Below are 20,485 nucleotides of genomic sequence, written 5' to 3'. Positions count from 1 at the left end.
GAGTTTGGCAGTGATCTTTCTGTTTCTATTTGGTGGAATAGTTTGAGGAGTATTGGTACTAGGTTTTTGTTTGTTTGTTTTAAAGTCTGGTAGAATCTGGGCTGAATTCATCTGACCCTTGGCTTTTTTTTGGGGGGCAGAATTTGATGATGGCTTCTATTTCCTTAGGAAATATAGGGCTATTTAACTCGTTTGTTTGATGTTGATTCAACTTTGGAAAGTGGAATTTATCAATGAAATTGTCTATATCATTTAGATTTTCAAAATTTGTGGCATATAGGCTTTTGAAGTAAGACCTGATGATATTTTGGATTTTCTGGGTATCATTGGTTATGTCTTCCTTTTCATTTCTGATTTTGTTAATTTGGGTACTCTCCCTTTGCCTTTTAGTTAGTTTGGCTAAGGGTTTGTTGATTTTCCAAAGAACCAGCTCTTGGTTTCCTTGATTCATTGAATTATTTTCTTAGTTTCTAATGTATTGATTTCAGCCCTGAGTTTGATTATTTTCAGCTGTCTACTCCTCTTGGATCTCTCTGCTTCTTTTTTTCCCTAGGGTTTTCAGGTGTTCACTTAATGTTATGAATTTTCTTCTTAGCACTGCTTTGATTGTGTCTCGAAGGTTGAATATATTGTGCCTTCATTTTCATTTATTTCTAGGAAGTCTTTAATTTCTTTTTTTATTTCATCCCTGACTCTGTTGTCACTAAGTAAAACATTGTTCAGTTTCCATATGTTTACAGGCTTTTTGTTAATTCTATTGTTGATGATACTCAGCTTTCGACCATGATGGTCTGATAAAATGCAGGGGATTCATTCAATTTTGTTTGTATCTGTTGAGGCTTGCTTTGTCAATTTAGGAGAGGGTTCTGTGTGGTGCAGAGAAGGAGGTATATCCTTTTGTGTTTGGGTGAAAAGTTCTGTGGATGTCTGTTAGGTCCATTTGATTTGTGACCTCTGTTAGCTTGATTATTTCTATATTTAGTTTCTCTATTTCCTGCTTTGAAGATCTGCCCATTGGTTAGAGTGGGCTGATAAGGTCTCCCACTATTATTGTGTTGAGATTGATGTGTGACTTAAGCTTTAAAGGTATTTCTTTTACGAATGCAGGTGCCCTAGTATTGGAGCATAGATATTGAGGAGAGTAATGTCACCTTGGTGGTTTCTTACTTTGATAAGAATGAAGTGTTCTCCATCTTTCTTGACAATTTTAATTGAAAGTCTACTTTATCAGATATTAAAATGGATATTCCTGCTTGCTTCATGGGTGCATTTGCTTGGAAAATCTTTTTCCAGCCTTTTACTCTCAGGTAATGTCTATGTTTGTTGCTGAGGTATGTTTCTTGAATGCAGCAGAATATTGGATCTTGTTTGTGCATCTATTTTGTTAGTCAGTGTCTTTTTACTTGGGAGATGAGGCCATTGATATTGAAAGATATTATTGACCACTGATTGTTGGATTGTTTTATTGTGGAGTTGGTGGTGACTGTGTTTGGCTGTGCCTGTTTTGGTTTTGCTGTTGTGAGATTACCTAAATACTGTGTTTTCTTGGTTGTAGTTGACTTCACTGTATTAGAGTTTTCCTTCTACTATCTTCTATAGAGATGAGTTGGTTTTTAGATATTGTTTAATTTGTTTTTGACATGGTTATTGAACATTTTGCTGGACATAGTAGTCTGGGTTGGTATCTGTGGTTTCTTGGTGTCTGGATGACTCAGTCCAAGCCCTTCTGGCTTTCATGATCTCTGATGAGAAGGCAAGAGTAATTCTGATGGGTCTGCATTTTTTATGTTACTTGGCCTTTTCTCCTTGCTGCTTTTAATATCTTTTCTTTGTTCTGCAGGTTTAGTGTTCTGATTATTACGTGATGGGAGCAATTTCTTTTCTAGTCTAGCTTATTTGGTTTTCTGTAGGCTTCTTGTATATTCAAAGGTATCTCTTTCTTTAGGGTGGGGAAATTTTCTTGAAAACATTTTCTGGTCATTGAGATATTGCATCCTCCTTTTCATCTACTCCTATAATCCTGATCTTACACCTTCTCATGGTGTCCTTGATTTCTTGGATGCTTTACATCATGAATTTTTCTGTTTTAATATTTTCTTTGAGAGATGTATCAGTTTCTTCTATTGTATCTTCAGCCCCTGAGAGTCTCTCCTCCATCTGTTAAATGCTATTAGTTATACTTTGTGTTTTCTTAATTGTTCCTAATTCTGTTTTCATGTCTTTAACAGCTTTATTCATATTCTTCACTTGTTTGGTTGTTGTATCCTATTTCTCCTTGATGGTCTCTGTTTGTTTGTTTGTTTGTTTGTATTTTTCTATAATTCTTGGAAGGATCTATTCATTTCCTCTTTTATTTTTTAATCCTCAAATAACTGTATAAGCATAGCTTTAAGGTCATTTTCCTGGGATTCAACTGCATTAGAGTATCTGTGGTTGTCTGGGCTTTTTGATGGAGCCATGTTGTCCTGGTTTTTTGTTTTTGTTTTCTTACTCTTTCCTTTAGGTATCTGCTGAGGGGCCTTGGGATTTCTAAGCTGGCAGTCACAGGGATGAGAACCTTAGGAAAGCAGCTGTTTCATTTACTGGACTGGCAGACACTGTCCTCCTGGATCTAGATTCATCTAAGCTCTGCCATGTAGGATCTGGTATTTAGTAGATTCCTCTGATTACTTGTTCTCCACAGAGGAATCAGCCACAGAGTAGAACAGTGGCTTGGAGGCCAAAATGCTGTGTTGTTTCTACTGTGTTGGTCCTTTGTTCTGCAAGGGACCTACCCTGTGCCAGTACTCAGAGGAGCTCAGAATGCTTAGAGCTTGTGCTTCCCAAACCCAGGGTACCGTGGTGGGGATGGGGTTTGGGGTGAGGGCTTCTTCTTATTGTCACCAATTGTATAGTCTGAGAAGTCCCCAGGACTGTGATTTAGACCATCAGCCTGTTCAGTCACGGGTATTGTTGCACCTCAGGGCCTCTTTTCTCCAGGGCATCTGTACTGCCTCCAGTATTCAGAGGAGGCATGATGCTCAGGGTGTATGACTTCCAAATCCAGGGGATGTGCAGCTGTGATGGGGCTTGTGGGGAGGCTTCTTCTGAACCTTTCCGATTGGTAAGTCTGAGAAGTCAGTCTCCAAGACTGTTTTGGATTAGTAGCTCACCTGTTTTGCTGTGCTGTGCAGTGCCTCCATGGTGGCAACCTCCGCCACTGCCGCCACTGTGGAACCTTTGCTGCCGAGGGGGGTGTGTGCTCTCTCCCATATTCGGAGGAGTGCAGGGTGCTCAAAGTTTGTGCCTTCCAAACTGGGAGTTGTCCACCTGTGATGAGGCAGGAGCTTGGCCCTCCTGGTTTGTTCCCTTCAGTCTGTTTCCCAGCCTCTGCTCCTCTGCTCTCTAGAAATGGTATACAGTGTATACCACCATCTTGTCTCCTCAAATGTGTAAATTCTTAATTGGACTTTCTGCATACTGGGCACAGTCCTAAGTGCTTTAAAATTCACAGAGTTTCAGTTACCTTAACAATGGTGTACATTACAGAGGAAGGTAGGGAGCCATATGAGGCTAATGAATTTGCCGAAAAGTCACCTACATAGTCATAAGTAGGGCCAGGATTTGATCCACACAGCCCTTGAACTTGTCATCAACCCTAGCTGCAACTCTCATAACCAAGGCCTCCAAATCTCTAATTTAGAAGCTACTTATTTCCCTTATCCTTATAATGTTTGAAATTTCAAATACATTTTTCCTATAACCAGATCACAGAATAGGTGCAGTTCTTTAGACTAACCTATTTTAACCATCCTAAATCTTTTAACTCATGGTATGGCTGACTTAGAATAACTATGGCATTCATACCATTGTCCCTGGACAAAGATTGGTGAATAGGTCTCCTTTTCCACCCAATTCTTGCTCATTACTGTGCCTACATCAAATCAGAGCTGGATAATTCTGAAGTTGACCTTACAGAAGAGCACAGAAGGATAGATTAATGATGCATGCTGTGGAGAAAAGGCCTGAAAACCTCTGCTTTCCATTTTTTCCTCAGATTTATGGAAACACTAACACTGTCGATCAGGTGGAGCTTGTCAAAAAATAATTAACACTGTGTTCTATTTATTTATAAAGGTTTACAGCACAATCTTGAGCAGTTTAAGTCTGTTCTTAACCCTCTCTGTTGTCCTGACTCAATCTTTGCCAAAAATCCCCAAGTTAATTACTTTTTAGTTCTTTCTTTGCTCTAGCTGCATTTTCTTCATCTCTCCTGCACCTCTGCCTATGACTGAATCCCCTATTTCCTTTTCTAGTCCCCCCCTACACACAGCTGGCAGGAAGTACAGACGTTTTCTCTCACCTGCTGAGCAGTTGGCTGTAAGCTACTTTATTGGCATACCAGGGGACAACTGGGAAGCAATGTGTACAGAACATTGAGAAAGGAGATTCTAAGAACAAAGATTGCAATCAAATGTTGGAGGTACAGAAATCAACATTTGAATTACACAATAACCTTAGGCCAACAGGACAAAAACTCTGAGATCAGATAGTTTGGCTGCAGCAACAATATTGGTGAGCTGATAAAAAGTTTGGCTGTGGTAGGGCTTATGTGATAGCCACAGAGGTTTAGAAGCATGGGTAATTTAGAAGTCTAGTGTCCTTATAACAGCAAAGGCTGCCACACCTACTGTCTATAGAAGATATAATTTTTCTAAATTAATTAATATAGGAAATTATTATGGTAGCAGTTTTCTTTAACCAGCTCATTCCCAATGATTGACATAGAGAGACTATGATTTATTATCAAGTTGTAGGCACAATGGTGGGCAGATTCTGAGCTTTTCTAATCCTAGTGTCTTTGAAAGAATCATAAAAGCCAATTGCTTGCCAATTTGATGACTCCATCAGTTTGTCCATATGGCCACATGCTCATTGTCCATCTTGCCTCAAGGTGTCTCAATTCTCTATGGATTCCTCTCCTCCTGCTCTCCCTTGTGCCTTTTCTCCTCCTGTCCTAGTCTCTTCAACCCAAGCCCTACAACCTAAAACTCTGTATATCATTTATTCCCAGTCATAAGTGTCAACATCTTTATTTAGCCAATCAAGAATAAGGGAACATTCCTAATCAACAAATGGTTACAGGAGATATTTCAACATTCATGACAATGCCCATGGTAGGGTGTTAACCAGATCTCAAGACATTAAAATTAGCATTTTAAAGCATAGTTGGACCTTCCTCCAATAGCCATTATATACCACAAACATCTCCCATATATTCACTCAACAATGATTGACTTGCTCTATTTTCTGTTGCTATAACTTAATACTCCAGACTGGGTAACTTGTGAAGAAAAGAAGTTTATTTACTTTACAGTTCTGACTGATGGTAAGTTTAAAAGCAAGGTGCTAGCATAATATTCTCTCACTGAATGACAACATGGAAGGGTTCATCTCCTAGCAAAACAGATCACGCACATGCTAGCTTTGTATCTATTTTCTTCCTTTTAAAGCCACAAATGCTGAGCTGTGTTCTTACCTCTATGAACTTATCTATTCCCAGTCACTGATAAAAAAGTTCCACATTTAACTAATATTAATATATGAATGTTGAAATAAGCACCTAATACATGAACTTTCAGACTCCTCTTTAAACCATAGCAGGGATTAATTTTTTTCTGTTTTATTAGCATTCCAAGATACTGGTCTGAGAATGGTTAAATGACTCATTCTGGGTCACACAGAAAGATCCAGAACATCAGTCATAAGTTATATATAAAAGCAATGTCAGAGCAAAATGAAATGAGCACATTTAAGTCAGCAAGGCCATACCACAAACCAACAGCTTGCCTGCTAGACCATTCATCTAAAAGATGGGTGGATCTGAGCTCCTCATACTGCTGAGGTTTTCAGAAAGGACACAAGAATTACAAATAGACTTTGCCTACAGTTTCTTGAGGACTTGGTTCTCAACATAAACAACTAGAAAGAGAAGTTCTTTGAAGCTGAAAGGGAATAGCAATTCATGTAGCATATGAGAGAGTAGTGTACCCAATAGGCCCTTAAAGTGTTGTGCTAGATCTTGAAGACAGTCACAGTTGCTGAAACAAAATGTCTGGAATAGAGCCAAGCAACTTAAAAAAACAAAACAAAACAAAACAACTCAGTCCCTTGGACATATTTGACACTGCCAAGAGCAAAATTAAAAGGGAACAAATGGGAGTGGTAGGGGGCGGTGTGGTGCATAGCATAGCATGGCATCCTGGTCTTAACCACTGCTGATTCATATTCACAGAGCATGCCAGAGTAATTCATGAAGAGATTTCCAAAGAGAGTCCCCTAGGCCCAGCAAGCTACAGAGTTGTTGAGATTACCAGGCAGTGTTGAGAATGTTTCAGAAAGATTTCTCTGTCTCTTATTCATAGACAAGACAGTCTCTGGGGATACAGGACACTGCCCAGGAGAAGTAAACAGGAATGATGAGAAAGAAAGATGCCATTCCCTAATCTTTTTTTCTTCCAGGATTGAGATACAGGGATTGAAGGACCCTAAAGGAGAACTATTGTTCTCTTCACTTGTGAGGAAGAAAACACAAAAAGAAAATACATTCTCACCTAAGTAAGCAGGAACCTTTCTCCCACTTGCACATTTGCTTTGAACTTTTCTTCTTTTCAGATCGTTGGGAGCAAACAGATGGCTGAAGAAGCCTGAATTTTAAATTTTTGAATGGAAATTTGAGCAGATGTTAGCAATCAAGATGGCATGTAAGAAGTTATTTTTTCAATACCACATTTATAGCCCTGCTTCTTTCACAGAAGTGGAGATGCGGGTTATAAAAGGATAGTTTTTGATCTTTGGGACAGCCTGGTTTCAACATGATGCGTATGTGGCACACTAACGGAAACATTGAAAGAATAAAGGAAGAAAACACTAATCATCTCCCTGTATAACTGCTAAATGTTTATCTGTAGAATGCTCAAATGTATCTGTAAAGAGACTAATGATGCTCTGAACATTTTCCATGTTTTAAGTAGGTGTAATTGAAGCCTGGGCTTTGGATGAATATCTGCAGTCATCTAGTTGCTTGAGTTTTGTTTAGATTTGATGTAATAAAGATTGTTTTGTTTTGCTTTAGGTCACAGACATACAAGGTTCTTCCAAATTTCACAGAAGAGTAAGAGCCAAGTAAGAAAGAGCTAATGATTGTTGTGAGGTATGATAGTGACAGGGCTAGGAAACAGAGTTGGAATGGTACTGGGGATGGGAGTTGTAAAATGAATCAAACTTCATGTAGGTACTTCAAGTAATGGGTCTTTCTCTTTCACTGGGATAAATTATAATATTCATAGTAGATCCTATCTATATGATGTTTTATACCCATGTGAATGTATTATAAATCATAATCAGGAATGATAAATCAGGAACTAAGAAGCTGATGACTAATAATAAAGCAGAACAAATAAAGTGACATTCTATAAGCATGTATTTGAAACTTATAAATTACATATTCCTGAAATTCTCTACTTACCGTTTTCCAATGACACTTGCCTATGGGCAGCTGAGACTAGAACATAAAACCATGAAAAAAGGGTGAGGGTGAGAAAACTGCCATGCGTCTAAGCTGAAGGAAAAGGAAGATGCTGTATTAAAACACAAGGCCAGAGATAAATATATGTGAACTTTTCAGAAACGAAAAGGGGTGAGGTCAACTGGGTTTTGGATAGATGAGATTCATAACCATCCTCAGAAGAAGGGAAGGTTTTGAAACTTGTAGCACCTGAGAGGAGCATGTCAGCTAGAATATGGTTGGAAATCTTGTTGAATGAAGCTTCTAAAAGTTGACTCCAGACAAAGTATAGAAATCAAGTTATTAGGTATTGTAATGTACTGCCAACAAGCCCACAGGGAGCCATAGTTAAAGGCTGTCCTGGCTCTGTAGAATCCACCATGATTGTCTGTCTCCATGTGGTTTCTCTACCCTATTTTTTCTTGCATTCATCACCCTATCAGTCTGTTCTCAATAGCATTATCAAAGCAAATCATGACATGATTGTCAGATGCAAACTCTCAGGCTCCATCAGGACCTTCAAGGGTAGATTCCAAAATCTGTTCAAATCTTGACTAACAATTCCCATGCCTGCTGAACTTTGTGTGTGTGTGTGTGTGTGTGTGTGTGTGTGTGTGTGTGCGTGTATGTGTGTGTGTGTGTGTGTGTGTGTATACTTGTTTGTGGGTGCACATGTATAGGAAGGTAAGTATGCTTATATATGTGCATGAGTATAAACTGCAGATGTTGATAACAAGTGTTGTCATCAACTGATCTCACCTTATATTTTTTAATACTGGGTTACACATATTTGTTTTTTGTTTGTGTACATATTTCTCTCTCTCTCTCTCTCTCTCTCTCTCTCTCTCTCACACACACACACACACACACTATACTTGTGGAAGTTTGGAGCAAATGGTGAGGATCACTTATGGTCATGAGGTATAGTTGCAAGCGTTTGACCCAATAAGCCTTCTCTCCCTGACTGTTGAAGTTACTTTTGATAGAGGATTTCTCACTGAAGTTCCACCTTACCTAGTTGGCTGTTTAAAACTGGGCTGGCTCCAAGGAATCTTCTGTCTCTGCTCACCCAGGCCTGACATTAAAGACACACATCACTGTTTCTGGCTTCTTACATACAGAACTTTTATGCAAGCACATCACCAACTGAACAATATCCTCAGTCCCCTCCTACTGAAATATGAGAACCATTATTAAGCCTAAATTAAAAATTTTTCTTTGACTCAAAACCTTGTAGTGGCCATCTAAGGTCACCACAATGGATACAAGGACATGTGTATTTCTGGCCCGTGGGTGCTCTGTTAACTACTCACTACTCTCCTTTCTTGCCACACTTTCTGTTTACCCTGCTCCTGAGATCCCAGACCCCATGGCTCCCCTCCTCCATCATCTGTGATGTAATTCCTTGTCACCTTCAGTTCTGTTCAGATGTCACTTTTATACTAATTACAGCCCAGACTTGTTTATTGTCTGTCTCTTCTCCTGCCTAGCACCATGTCTTCAAACAGCACCCATGCAGCATTTGGTAGAGTAATCTTGACTTGACAGTCTACCAGATACCAGTGTGTTTATTCAGGCATAATCTCTATTGGATCAGTGACTTCCAAGTACACAGGTTTCATATTGCTATCTGTATTTTGCAAGAGGAAAAAAATAATTTATCTCCATGAAAAAAGTAAAAGATACTAAAAATATTAGGGGTGAAGGCATGGTGTTATCAGAATAGTGCTTTTCGTGACCCCAAATTCAGGTCTGATATATAATGAAATCATCTAACATTTTAAACAGTCTTTGCTACTTTTCTCAGAAAGTGGTTGCAGAGGAAATGCAAGCTCATTGTGGTATTTACTTAAGCAGAATAAGTAACTAAGGAAGCCAAACTATTACTTTCAAGGACCTCAGGACAATGCTGTAAGTGGGAGAACCAGGAACCTCTTTGTCTGTTGAGGAATTGCCATATTATAAACAGATAATAGCTCTGTCTCCTGTCTGTATAAACAGTTCTTCTTTCTTTGCCCAGTTATTTTGTTTTTAACAACAGGTCACATTCTGTTACTGGTGATCAAGCAGAAAGAGTTACTTACCACTCCACACACTGTGTACTTTGCCTAGGAGCTGCCCAAATGCCAAAACAGTTCACTAGAGTAAATCTGGTAATGGATTACCTAAAAAGATAGACTTTGATACCAGAGAGTCCCAAAACTACCCTGCTCCTACCTCTCCAGATAATCTCACATATTCCAATGGCTTTTATACCACTCCTGTGGGATCTGTGGGAGTCCAGGGAGGAAAACAGAACCCAGGCTGGGATGTGCAAGAATTTAATCACTTGCATGTCTCAGCTTTCCTAGACAATTTGCTTCCCTTTTATTTTTTTTTAGTTCTTCCAAACTTTTAGCAATACTTGGTGGTTTTGACTCTCCAAACAATACCTTTTTAAGCCACTTCATTTCCATAGTCACTATGTTTCTCTTTAGAAGATAATAATGACCTCCCAACCAGCTATCCACACCTATGTTGTACACTTACACACATGCAAGAAGTTTTGATAGGCCTCAAAGTCAAGGTAATCAGCAGGGGTTTTATTCTTAAGACTGTAGAAGCCATTGGAAGGAGTGACATCAACTGACTGAGTCTTCATGTCAGTCTATCTTCCTTGAGGAGAATATTATATAAAAGAACACACAATAGAGGAGAGACCAGCTAGGAAGTGATTCTACATCTCTGTCTCCTTCTGTCACCTCCTGCTCGCTGATTACAACCTCTTAGCAACGGATTTGTAAGCTATGTTCCTCTAAGAGGCCAAGATCACCCCCTTTCTATCCTGGAAAGTGGCTTGTTCTGTTTTTAGCACGCCTGAATCAGTATCACCAAGGCCTTCCCCTTTTAAGAGGTCTTTTCTGACCAGGCCATATTCACGATGGCTGAACACATCTCTGTCTTTTAGCCACAAAGTAGGGTTGGATTTCTCCGTACTCTGGACCTTAATTACAGTATATAACTTGATTTTTCCATTAAAATTGGGGTAAAAGGACACATAGCTCTACTTTGGCTCTTTTCTTTCAACTCAGTAATTGTTCATGGTTAAGTTAATGGCTACTCCAAAGGCCAGAGCCCTGGAGTGAAGATGGAAATTGTCTAAAGCACAATCTACCAGTTTATCTGGGGCTAGCCATCTGTTGCAGTGTGTATCCCCACATGCTCAGAATCTTAGAGGTAAAGGTAGGGAAACTGGAAGGTGGAACGGTAGGGTAATCCTTACAACATAGGGAATTTGAAGACCACCTCAGCTACTTAAGGCTCTTTTTAAAAACAATAAAACAAAGAACCAAAAAAACACCAAAAAGAATACTTGTTTGGTTTTTGAAGAAACTGAGACTTTGAGACCCTGACCACAGCATACCTAGTAACCTAGTCCTTCACACTGTATTATGTCTGTGGTAGTGAACTATTTCACTAACAAAACTGGAACCAATTAATCCTGAGCTCAGTATGCTCAGAGCACCAAAGCCTAAAGTCTCGCTTTGCTTATACTGAGCTGGATTGGCAGCTTGGGTTACAGCCTTCCTGCCAGCTAACAGGAAATAAAATTGCTTCCAAAGCCACCAGGATTCTTTAGTCGTAAAAGGGCCTGCTACAGAGCACAAGGAACAAGAAATGAGACCTTAAAATCCTTAGAGTGACAATAACCCAGTTAGAAGGTAATAGGACAAAGTTCATCTGTTGTTTTTACCTAAATCTGTTTTAAATTTTTCTGTAAGGCCTAATCTGATTCCTCAAAAACTAGAAATGACCAAGTCTCAAATTTCTTGATTAGTATAAAATAGTTAACATTGAAAAGCATTTTAGTCACTTAATATGAGTTAACCACATTTCATTTGTCTTGACTGAGTTCATTGGAAATGGCCTAGGCTCTCACAGTCGCTTGCTAGAGACTTAGAACTGAGACGCTCACACTAGACATTGTCCTTGATTCCATGTTTGCTTTCATTTTGCTGGGTGGTGAGGATCGATCCCAGGGCCTTCTGGATGCATATAAAGCAGAATAGATAAGAGATCTATTAAAATCTGCCAGACCTACACCCTTAGACTCAACCCCAGCACTTCAACCTTTCCTTTGTTTTGGGGGAGGTGTCATTCCTGTACTGCCCAATATGGTCTCAAATTCCTGGACTGAAGGTAGTCCCTGACTTAGTCTCCCATGCAGCTGATCATGTAGGCATGTGCCACCCAAATATTTTGAAAAATATACTGCTTTTACTCCATTATTTAACTCTAATAAGGTTAAAAAAGATCCTGCTTATCAAATGTATTAGTTTGCTTTCTGTTGCTGCGATAACACCAACCCAAGAGAAAAGGCCTTCTTTGGCTTCTATTTTTTTCCCTGACACATTGATTATTTAGGGAAAACAGGCCAGCAACTCAGGCAAGAACCTGGAGGCAGGAGCTGAAGCAGAGCCCCTGGCACAGCGGTCTTCACTGGCTTGCTCTTTGTTATTTGCTCATCCCTGCTCAGGGCTGAAACCATCCAGAGTGGGCTGGGTCCTTCTACATGAATGGTCAATCAAGAAAATGCCCCCTCAGATGGACCTATATGCTGACTGTATGGAAGCATTTTCTCAATTAAGATTTCCTCCTCCCAAATGACCCGGGCGTGTGTCAAGTTAAACAAACAAACAAAAAACTAACCAGCATACCAAACTAATCTGTCAATATCTTGACAGTTTTAGGTGTTATATTTTTATTCCTCCCTCCCCCCCAAATTTTCTTGTATTTGGAAAATGTCTAAGATTTTGAAGAAATAATCACCTAAACACTATGGATTATTTTTAGGGAGTTTTAGCTTCTTTTTCTGTACGAGACCTGTTCTACTTAGCCACCGTTCTATCTACACCTTAAACCAACTACACGGACTACAGTGTATCCTCATCAAGGTTGCGGGACCAAAGTGACAAAGTCAATGCTGCTCCTAGAAGATAGTTTCTCAACTATTAACATAAGTTGAAGGCACCTTCTGTCTTGTTACAGCTAAATTCAATTTTATTAATCAGGCCATAATTTTGAGGTTTGGGTACTTTTCTACCTGTAACTAAACATTTCATTTTTAATGTGATCTTCTCATTTTCCCACCATGTGGTGAAAACAGGGCAGTGTGAATACTGCAAGTCTCTCAAACAAAAAGCAATACTCACACAAGGAAGCTCATTCATATGTGGTACAAAAAAACAGGAAATACCACACTGGCTTTAATATTTATATTTTATCAAAATTTTCCTGAACTCCATAATGACTACTAACAGTTTTATGATATTATTTACTCTGCTTTAAAAGTTAAAAAAAACAAAACAAAAACAACTGAGCAGAAAGTATACAAAAAACTGGATGTGAGTCTATACAATGATTTACTTTCAGCATGACAGACTTTATTTTGGCACTTTAACAAATTTGCTTTACAGCAGTGACAAAATATTGCCAGAATTTATTTCCTGGCACAGATATCCCAAGCAAGTTATTCTACATGTAGAATTTCACTGTTTTGCACAGTTAGAGGTATACCCACTGCATTCTCAGCCTCTGTAATTGAGGGGCCATGTACAGTTTTGGAAGGGCTTATCATTTCCTTTTAGTCATTCTAAACAAGGTGAATTATATACGTAATTGGACAGGAATTTGGGAATTAAAGCCATTAAGGATTTGGATGCAACACTGCTCCAAGTGTTACTTTATTTTTGTTTGAACTAGTTCTGTGACAAGTCCAGGCAAAGTTCTCAAATGAAATAGTCAAACTTTATTAAAACTAAATTTTGTGTTGGAAAAGTTGCCGTTTTTGCTGTCTTTTTTCTTAGCCCATGGCTCACAGTTTAAAAATAAGATTAATGGTAAAATAGAGAATAGGTCAGGAAAAGGAAATGCTCTGTACAGTGAGTACCAACCAGGGTACTCCTGTCCCTCCATTTCTTCCTCTGGCTTTACTTTCCTAGGAACATCCATACTAATTAACAAGGCTGCCATTTAACACCCAGAGCCTCCCTACCCTTCCCCCCTGCCCCATGTAGTGACTGTGCTGTTGCTCAAAAGGTTTTTCTGCCAATCTCCAGGGGAGTTTTCACAAAGAAATGATTCTATAGGACTGACCCAGATACCTACTTCCAGAAAGGTCCCCTCACTTCTTTGGAACTTATACTTCTAAGAGTAAATTGCAAAAGAGGACATCTGTGTCAATATTCCCAGTAGCTATGCTATAAAGATTTCAAAGCCTGAAATCCCCTGGCAGGCTTCCTATCCCTATACCTAGACACACGCAGGATGACAATACACTTCTAGCCAATTCAGAGGTGGATCTGGTAATTAACAGCTTCTCTGAGGGGCTCTTTGGTCTTGACTTATGGACACTGGAATACTCAGAAATCCAACCCACGCCTTCACTGAGAGCAGACGGTCAGTCATAGCAAAGGGGAGATGTACACTTAAGAAATGTACAAAATTTATAGCAGTGACATTTTCAATATTAGGCTACATGATTTATTCAGTAGTTTGTTCCCAAATTATAATTTATGTCTATTCATAAGACTACAAAAGTTACCATTAGAACTGTCTGTGCTTATAAAATACCTACTCTTTTTTTAAAACTGTTATATATATGCTCATTAACACCAGTCTGCAACAAGTTACATAGAATCATAGGCACTTCAAAGGTTTAAAAAGATGTTTACAACTTAAATGCATTTTAAGAAAAAAAAATGATCTTTTTTCTTGTACCTCCAAATTGTAAGAAATTAACAAGTACAGTGGCCAAAGGTATCTGCAGCAACTTCTCAAAATACTGTTATCATCTTTGGGTTTGCTGAGGCTTGTCAGTTACATCAAATCCTCACAAAAGAAGATCTGATTAGATAGCTAGGACTAAACAGTTTCGTAGTAATAATCCAATTTTACACATTAATTTGCTGTTGCAAATCTGCCTGAAGCTACAGGTAATGAAAAATAAAGCAAGTGTAAAATGGATAGTCTGACATTTAAAAAAAAAATTACAGAAAGTAGAAGTTAAGGTTTACATATTTGAAAAAAAAAATCACATATACACTAAATTACCATTATTGTAATCATTCAAATACAAATTGCACCGTTACAGCTATAAAAGGCATAAGGTTTTGTTTTTAAGGAAGGGGACAAGAAGGGACAGTGAGAAGAGGGATGTGAGATAAATTAACAAAGATCATATTGGTAGATCAACTGAGACATGCTGACGAGGGGGAACAGCAGTCATCTTTGAACCAGAGGACAAACACAATCATTTTGTATTTGCACATAGATGCTCAAATCAATTCCATGAATGTCAAGGGTTTTTGTAACATAATATTTTGCCACTGCTATTCACAGAACACTGCAGATGTTAAACTTTTACTTTTAAGTCATTCTAAAGAAATACATGAAGTTTTAAATACAATGGGATATTTATCATTGAAGGGCCAGTATGGCTCTGTAATGAACAAAACTAATAACAAAGATCTTCATTATTCTATGCCAAAGCTTTATTTTTAAAAGTTCAGTGATCTCCTAAATAGAGACACTAAGTGGGAGCTTTTATGCATAAAACTCCTTAGTAGGTGCCTTCTGATAAGCTGCGCTGGATGGTTTCCTTTCCCCAAGGTCATAGCTTCCTTCATCTTTCTTCCTCATGCGGTACACCAACAGCAGAATGAGGAAAATGGCAAAGAGGAAGCCGATCACTCCACCAGCGATGACAGCTGAAACAGAAAGAAAGAGTCCTTTGCATGAGGCTCAAGGTTTGCAGGAAATTGTGTGGACAATTCCAACCTACTGACATTTTAATAAAAAGTTTAATTTGAGAACCCAAGTTAATCTGTATTCAATAGTGTTATTCCTCAGAAAGGTATGTATTAGCAACTCAATAGCTTCCATAAGAAAAATCCAGCGGTAACTTCAACTCATTTTCCACTTTCAAAAGCATAAGCCTTGTGTTCAGTGGTTGTATTTTACAGTGTCATCCTCTAACCACAATGAAGGCACAAAACATGATATAATAGTTTAAAAATGAAGAATAAGTACAGAAAGCATTCAAATGTGTACCTATTCTTGAATTTGAGGAGACCCTTAAACAAATTAAGTGTTAAATCTTATCAGAAATATCTGGAACCAGGAGTGTTTTTAAAAAAGACTTACTTATGTATTATGTATACAGTATTTCACCTGCATGTATGCCTGATCTCATAGATGGCTGTGAGCCACCATGTGGTTGCTGGGAATTGAACTCTGGACCTTTGTAAGAGCAGCAAGTGCTCTTAACCTCTGAGCTATTTCTTCAGCCTGAGTTTTTTTTATTTAAATATTTACATATATGCAATGAGCTAAGAGTGATCAGGTCCAAGTCTAAGCATCAAATCCATTCATATGTTCATAGATAGTTTATACACATAGCCCAAAGAAAAACACAAGTTAACAATTCCATTCATGAGACAAAGTTTCTGTAATGTGACTGTTTTGGGGGTACAACCCATCTTGAGATCAGAAAGTAGAACTTCCCACTTGTGGCACCATGTCAGGCTTTAACAAGCTTTGGTTGTTTGGAATATTCCAGATGCTCAGATCAATGATGCTCAACCTGTACTTTCATCAGGTGAATTCCAATTAGAGGCAAAATTCTAATGTTGGCAGCAGCAGCATTTGTGCATGTTTCTTCTCTGATGTGGGTTTGGAACTCTGAAGACTGGCATCTGCCTGGCATCTCCTGCCTTGTTGCCACATCCAAGAGTTCCGGGCTGATGAATCTTACTACTCAAATTTGAAGTCCTTGATATGATGGATTGTAGCTTGAAACTGTGTCCTACTTTAGCCTTTAGCTGGCTCGCGGGTAGACCAGAGGAATTAACAGAATATAGATAAAATAGTCCTAGCCTCTCACCTGTCATTCTGGAATAAAAGCCTAGAGATTGCTTCTGGGAGGCCACTAATTAACTGCAAGCCTTACTTTGGCCACTGAACGACACTTATTCCAAGCAGCAGGCCTCTTTAAGTTCCTTCCCATTTGACCCTGATGGCAACTCACCTGCTAGGACTTCTGTCCTTTTAAACAGATTGTCTGAATGTTTCTCTGTGTACACATCTGTGCTTTTTACCGCAGGGCCCAGCTTCTCTTCTGCCTCAGAAATGTCAACTTCTGCCTTGTCAATTTCTTCAGGTGACTGGAGTGGGGAAGAAAGAAAATACAAGTATCTCTCTTTATAAATGTATTAGGAATAGAAATAATAATGTATATCCCTAATTTCCTTTCTTTAATAAACAAGTTTAGTAAATAATAGCAACAATAATTTGCATGCTATTTGTGTGCCAATGGTAGAGGCCCCAGTATGGACCCATGCAGCCTCTGGGTATGGTATGACGGAAGCAAAGATGGGTAGTTAATGCATTTATAGAATTATGTGCATAGTTATTTTACTGACAATTCTCAGAATCTTTACTTTCTGAGGTGGGAAGATGGACCTGTCCATCAAGTTCCTGCTTGTTTTGCAAGCATGATGATCTGAGTTTGACCCCTTGGAGTAACATAAATCCTATGGCTTTGGCCATCACTACTGATGGGAAAACATTGTCAATTCTGTTAAGAGTTTCTATTGCCATGAACAAACTCCATGATCAGAAAGCAAGTTGAGGATGAAAGGGCTTATTTGGTTTACATGTCCATGCTGTTCATTATTGAAGGAAATGAGGACAGGAACTCAAACAAGGCAGGATCCTAGAGGCAGGAGCTGATTCAGAATTCGTAGCAGAGTGGCTTGCTTCTCCTGGCCTGCTCAGTTTGCATTCTTATAGAACCCAGGACCACTAGCCCAAGGATGGCACCACCCACAATGGGCTAGTCCTTTCCCCATTGGTCACTAATTGAGAACATGTCTTAACGCTGGATCTCATGGAGATCTTTGTGGACGTTGGAATACTTCCTAGTCAAGAAGGCAAAAGAACAAAGAAAAAATGTCATTTTCCTGGGGTGCCTCAAAATCATTTTTATGTCTAGGAAGAACCACAAGCTATACAAGGTGGATTTACTTAAACTCTAGTGATTATGGGAATCCGTAGGTCCCCATCTCATTGATCAGAACACATGAAACTTCCACTAAATACAGGAAGTAATAACATTGATAGTCATTACTTTTCCAAGCTACAAGAATCCTTGTGCTTCATAACTCCTAAGCTGCCATGATTTCCATAAATTATAATTCTTACTGCTGCATAAACAGAAAATGGTTTACTGTTTTCTTTGTGAGTAAAGAAGAAAACATGGGCGGCTCTCATAAGTCCTGCTGTGTCCAAGTAAAGCAGATGAGAGAAGCCTGTTGGCAGTGCTTTGCAGGTTCTCTCCATTTTCTTTGTACAGAATTCCCATCTCTAACTGGTTGCCTGGTGCCGTGGGCAGCAGATCAGAGAATGGCTTATCGAAGTCCTCATCGAGGAAGCACATGCTTCACTGCTCATTAGGATTGCTTTGTTTGCTATGCAGTTAAAAGTTATGAAAGGGAAGTGAAAAATCAAGCAGGTCAGATGATACTCATGTGTGTGAGTGCAGAGAAAGATGTGAGTGAACACTGCAGGAAATAAGAAAGACACTTAGGCTTTGACCCCAAGTTTATGTAATCCTATCATGTTTACTCCATTTTTTTCAATTTATTTACCTTAATTTTATAAGCACTCGTGTTTTGCCTACATGTATGTCTATGTGAGAGTGGCAGATTTTGGAGTTACAGACAGTTGTGACCTGCCGTGTGGGTGCTGGGATTTGAACCTGGGTCCTCTGGGAAGAGAGAAGTTAATGCCCTCAACTGCTGAGCCATCTCTCTTTTTAGTGCTCCTCTTTACTCCTGTACTAAGACAAGCCACACTGTTTCACCTCCTTTCATTTTTAAGTCCATAAAATCATTTAAGAGTTGACTTGCTCAGTTTCCTTCAACTGACCTTCTGAATAAGAAGGGGACAAAGAATTCAAAGGATGATCTAGAAAGTTGTCCATAGAAATGGCACTTAAAGCAGTGGGCAGTCAGTATGTAAGTCACAAGGTGCTCTGGGCAGAGTAATCATTTGTAAACTGAAATGCTCAACTGAACAGAAGAAGCAGGGATTCTGTGATGCATAATCCACTGCCCAGTACAGAGCTGATCTGACATGCCACTCAAAAGTATGTCTATCCAATTATGAGATGGGAGCACAGATAATTAACTGAAGCCAATTCAAAGCTTATGAATCCATGTCTGGATGTCTAGAGGCTGTGAAAATCCAGTGGGGAAAAAGACTAGGTTCCACGAAAACAAGGATGGGCTCTGTTCACTCTTCAGTCATATATCTGAATAACAATCTAGAGAGAATAACTATACCCATTACAATAACGCCTCTGTCAGCCGATTCAAAAGCAGACTCTTCACGAAGGGCAACTAGAGGCAAGGTTTAACCTACCTGTACCATGTAACTATAAAACAGAAAATGGCATTGTTTTTGTTATTATTCATGTTCAGGCTCTTCATCATTGGCACCTAGAACCATGTGTTGGACACACAGTGATGAAAGCTCCCACAAACATATAAAGTCTCGCCATTACACTAAATACAACAACAACAACAAAAATAAATATCTGCATTAAAGTGTTCAGGGATCTATCATTTCTATCTCATCACCAAATGTTGGTTTGCTAAATAAAGCTAATTCAGTTATGCTTTAATGCCCAGTTTTTACAAACGTAAATCAAATTTCAATCCATACAGTCCAGAAATTTGCATCAAACTGGAGTTTGTTTAGGACAAAACTATGAGGATTGAAAGTCAAAACTTCCTCAGGAGAGTTTCTGACTCCAAAATATTGAATCTTAATGGTCGCTGAGTTGAAAACATTGCTAGATGAGATCAAGTCAAACTATGGGAGAAACCAAACTCATCTCTCCACAGGAACACAAGCTCACTACCACGCATGCTCTGACATCTTCAGCCGTCCTACCACCAACAGCACCGCTACATTTAATTTCTTTCTTCCTCATTTCTTTTATTCATACAACTTAGAAACCAATGGAATAGCTCCCAGAAAATGCTAGGTATATCTGCCCCAGTCCTCATGAATATCTCATGGCCTTCCTGTGTCCGGGCTGTGGAACCACTCTGCTGGCAATACTACCAATGCCACAGAAGCTTAGCGAGAGTGTTAATCCACACAAAGCTGACCTCTTGGCTACTGCATGTCTTATGAGAACCACTCATTTATGCCGTGACTTCATGGTCCCATGAGTGGGGAGAACCAAGGAAGAGGAAGGGCAGGGTACTCTAATGGGTAAGTTAAGCCTGCCTGTGCTCCTGCCAGCAGAGAGGTGATTCTTACCCCACAAAGCCTACCACAACACTTGCATGATGCAAGAACCTGGTAGCATACTATTTCTAAACGAACACATAGGTGAACTAAAAAGACAAAAACAGACTGCTTGTGTTGTTAAGCTTTCATAAGCAGAATGTCATCCCTAATGTGTGTAAAGTCTACCACCAAATTAATATACATGCTCACTTTGTGAGCAGGCATGATCTCTTCTGCTCCACCAATTCAAGTAACATTCACACAGTGAAATTAGGTCTTAGGTGCCTGCGACATAATATTCACATCTAATTTTTTATAATGACGCAAGAAATTTGACTATGTCCAGGATTCAACGCTTAGGCCTTCACTGAACTCTAATATGTAGTTTCCATACTAAATAGCTTATCTACTAGTGGATGACTAGCTAACTGCAGAATAATACTAACATAGTCAAATGCATAAATTCAGTGCTTTAATTAGCTAGCTCTTTTTTTTCTTACTAAGTAAGCTCTCATAACAAATAAATACAGGTATAGCAGGTTCATGAGTATTATTGAGACCTCAAGACAGGACTGGAGGCCTCACTCCTTAACCTGT

At 39.0% G+C, this 20,485-nt stretch overlaps 1 protein-coding gene across 1 annotated transcript in view; it reads right to left on the bottom strand.

The window, feature by feature from the left end:
- Positions 1-14,078: 14,078 nt before the first annotated feature.
- Positions 14,079-20,485, bottom strand: part of Sdc2 (syndecan 2) — a 92,914-nt gene continuing 86,507 nt past the window's right edge. The window contains 2 exon segments of the mRNA XM_051159449.1: positions 14,079-15,294; positions 16,614-16,749. Coding sequence (XP_051015406.1) covers positions 15,131-15,294; positions 16,614-16,749 — 300 coding nt within the window. The 3' untranslated portion in view covers positions 14,079-15,130.

The sequence above is a fragment of the Acomys russatus genome, chromosome 17 (assembly GCF_903995435.1).
Source record: "Acomys russatus chromosome 17, mAcoRus1.1, whole genome shotgun sequence".
In the NCBI taxonomy this organism is placed as follows: Eukaryota; Metazoa; Chordata; class Mammalia; order Rodentia; family Muridae; genus Acomys; species Acomys russatus.
Note: the sequence above shows the minus strand (reverse complement) of the source record. Positions and strands in the feature narration are given on the sequence as shown.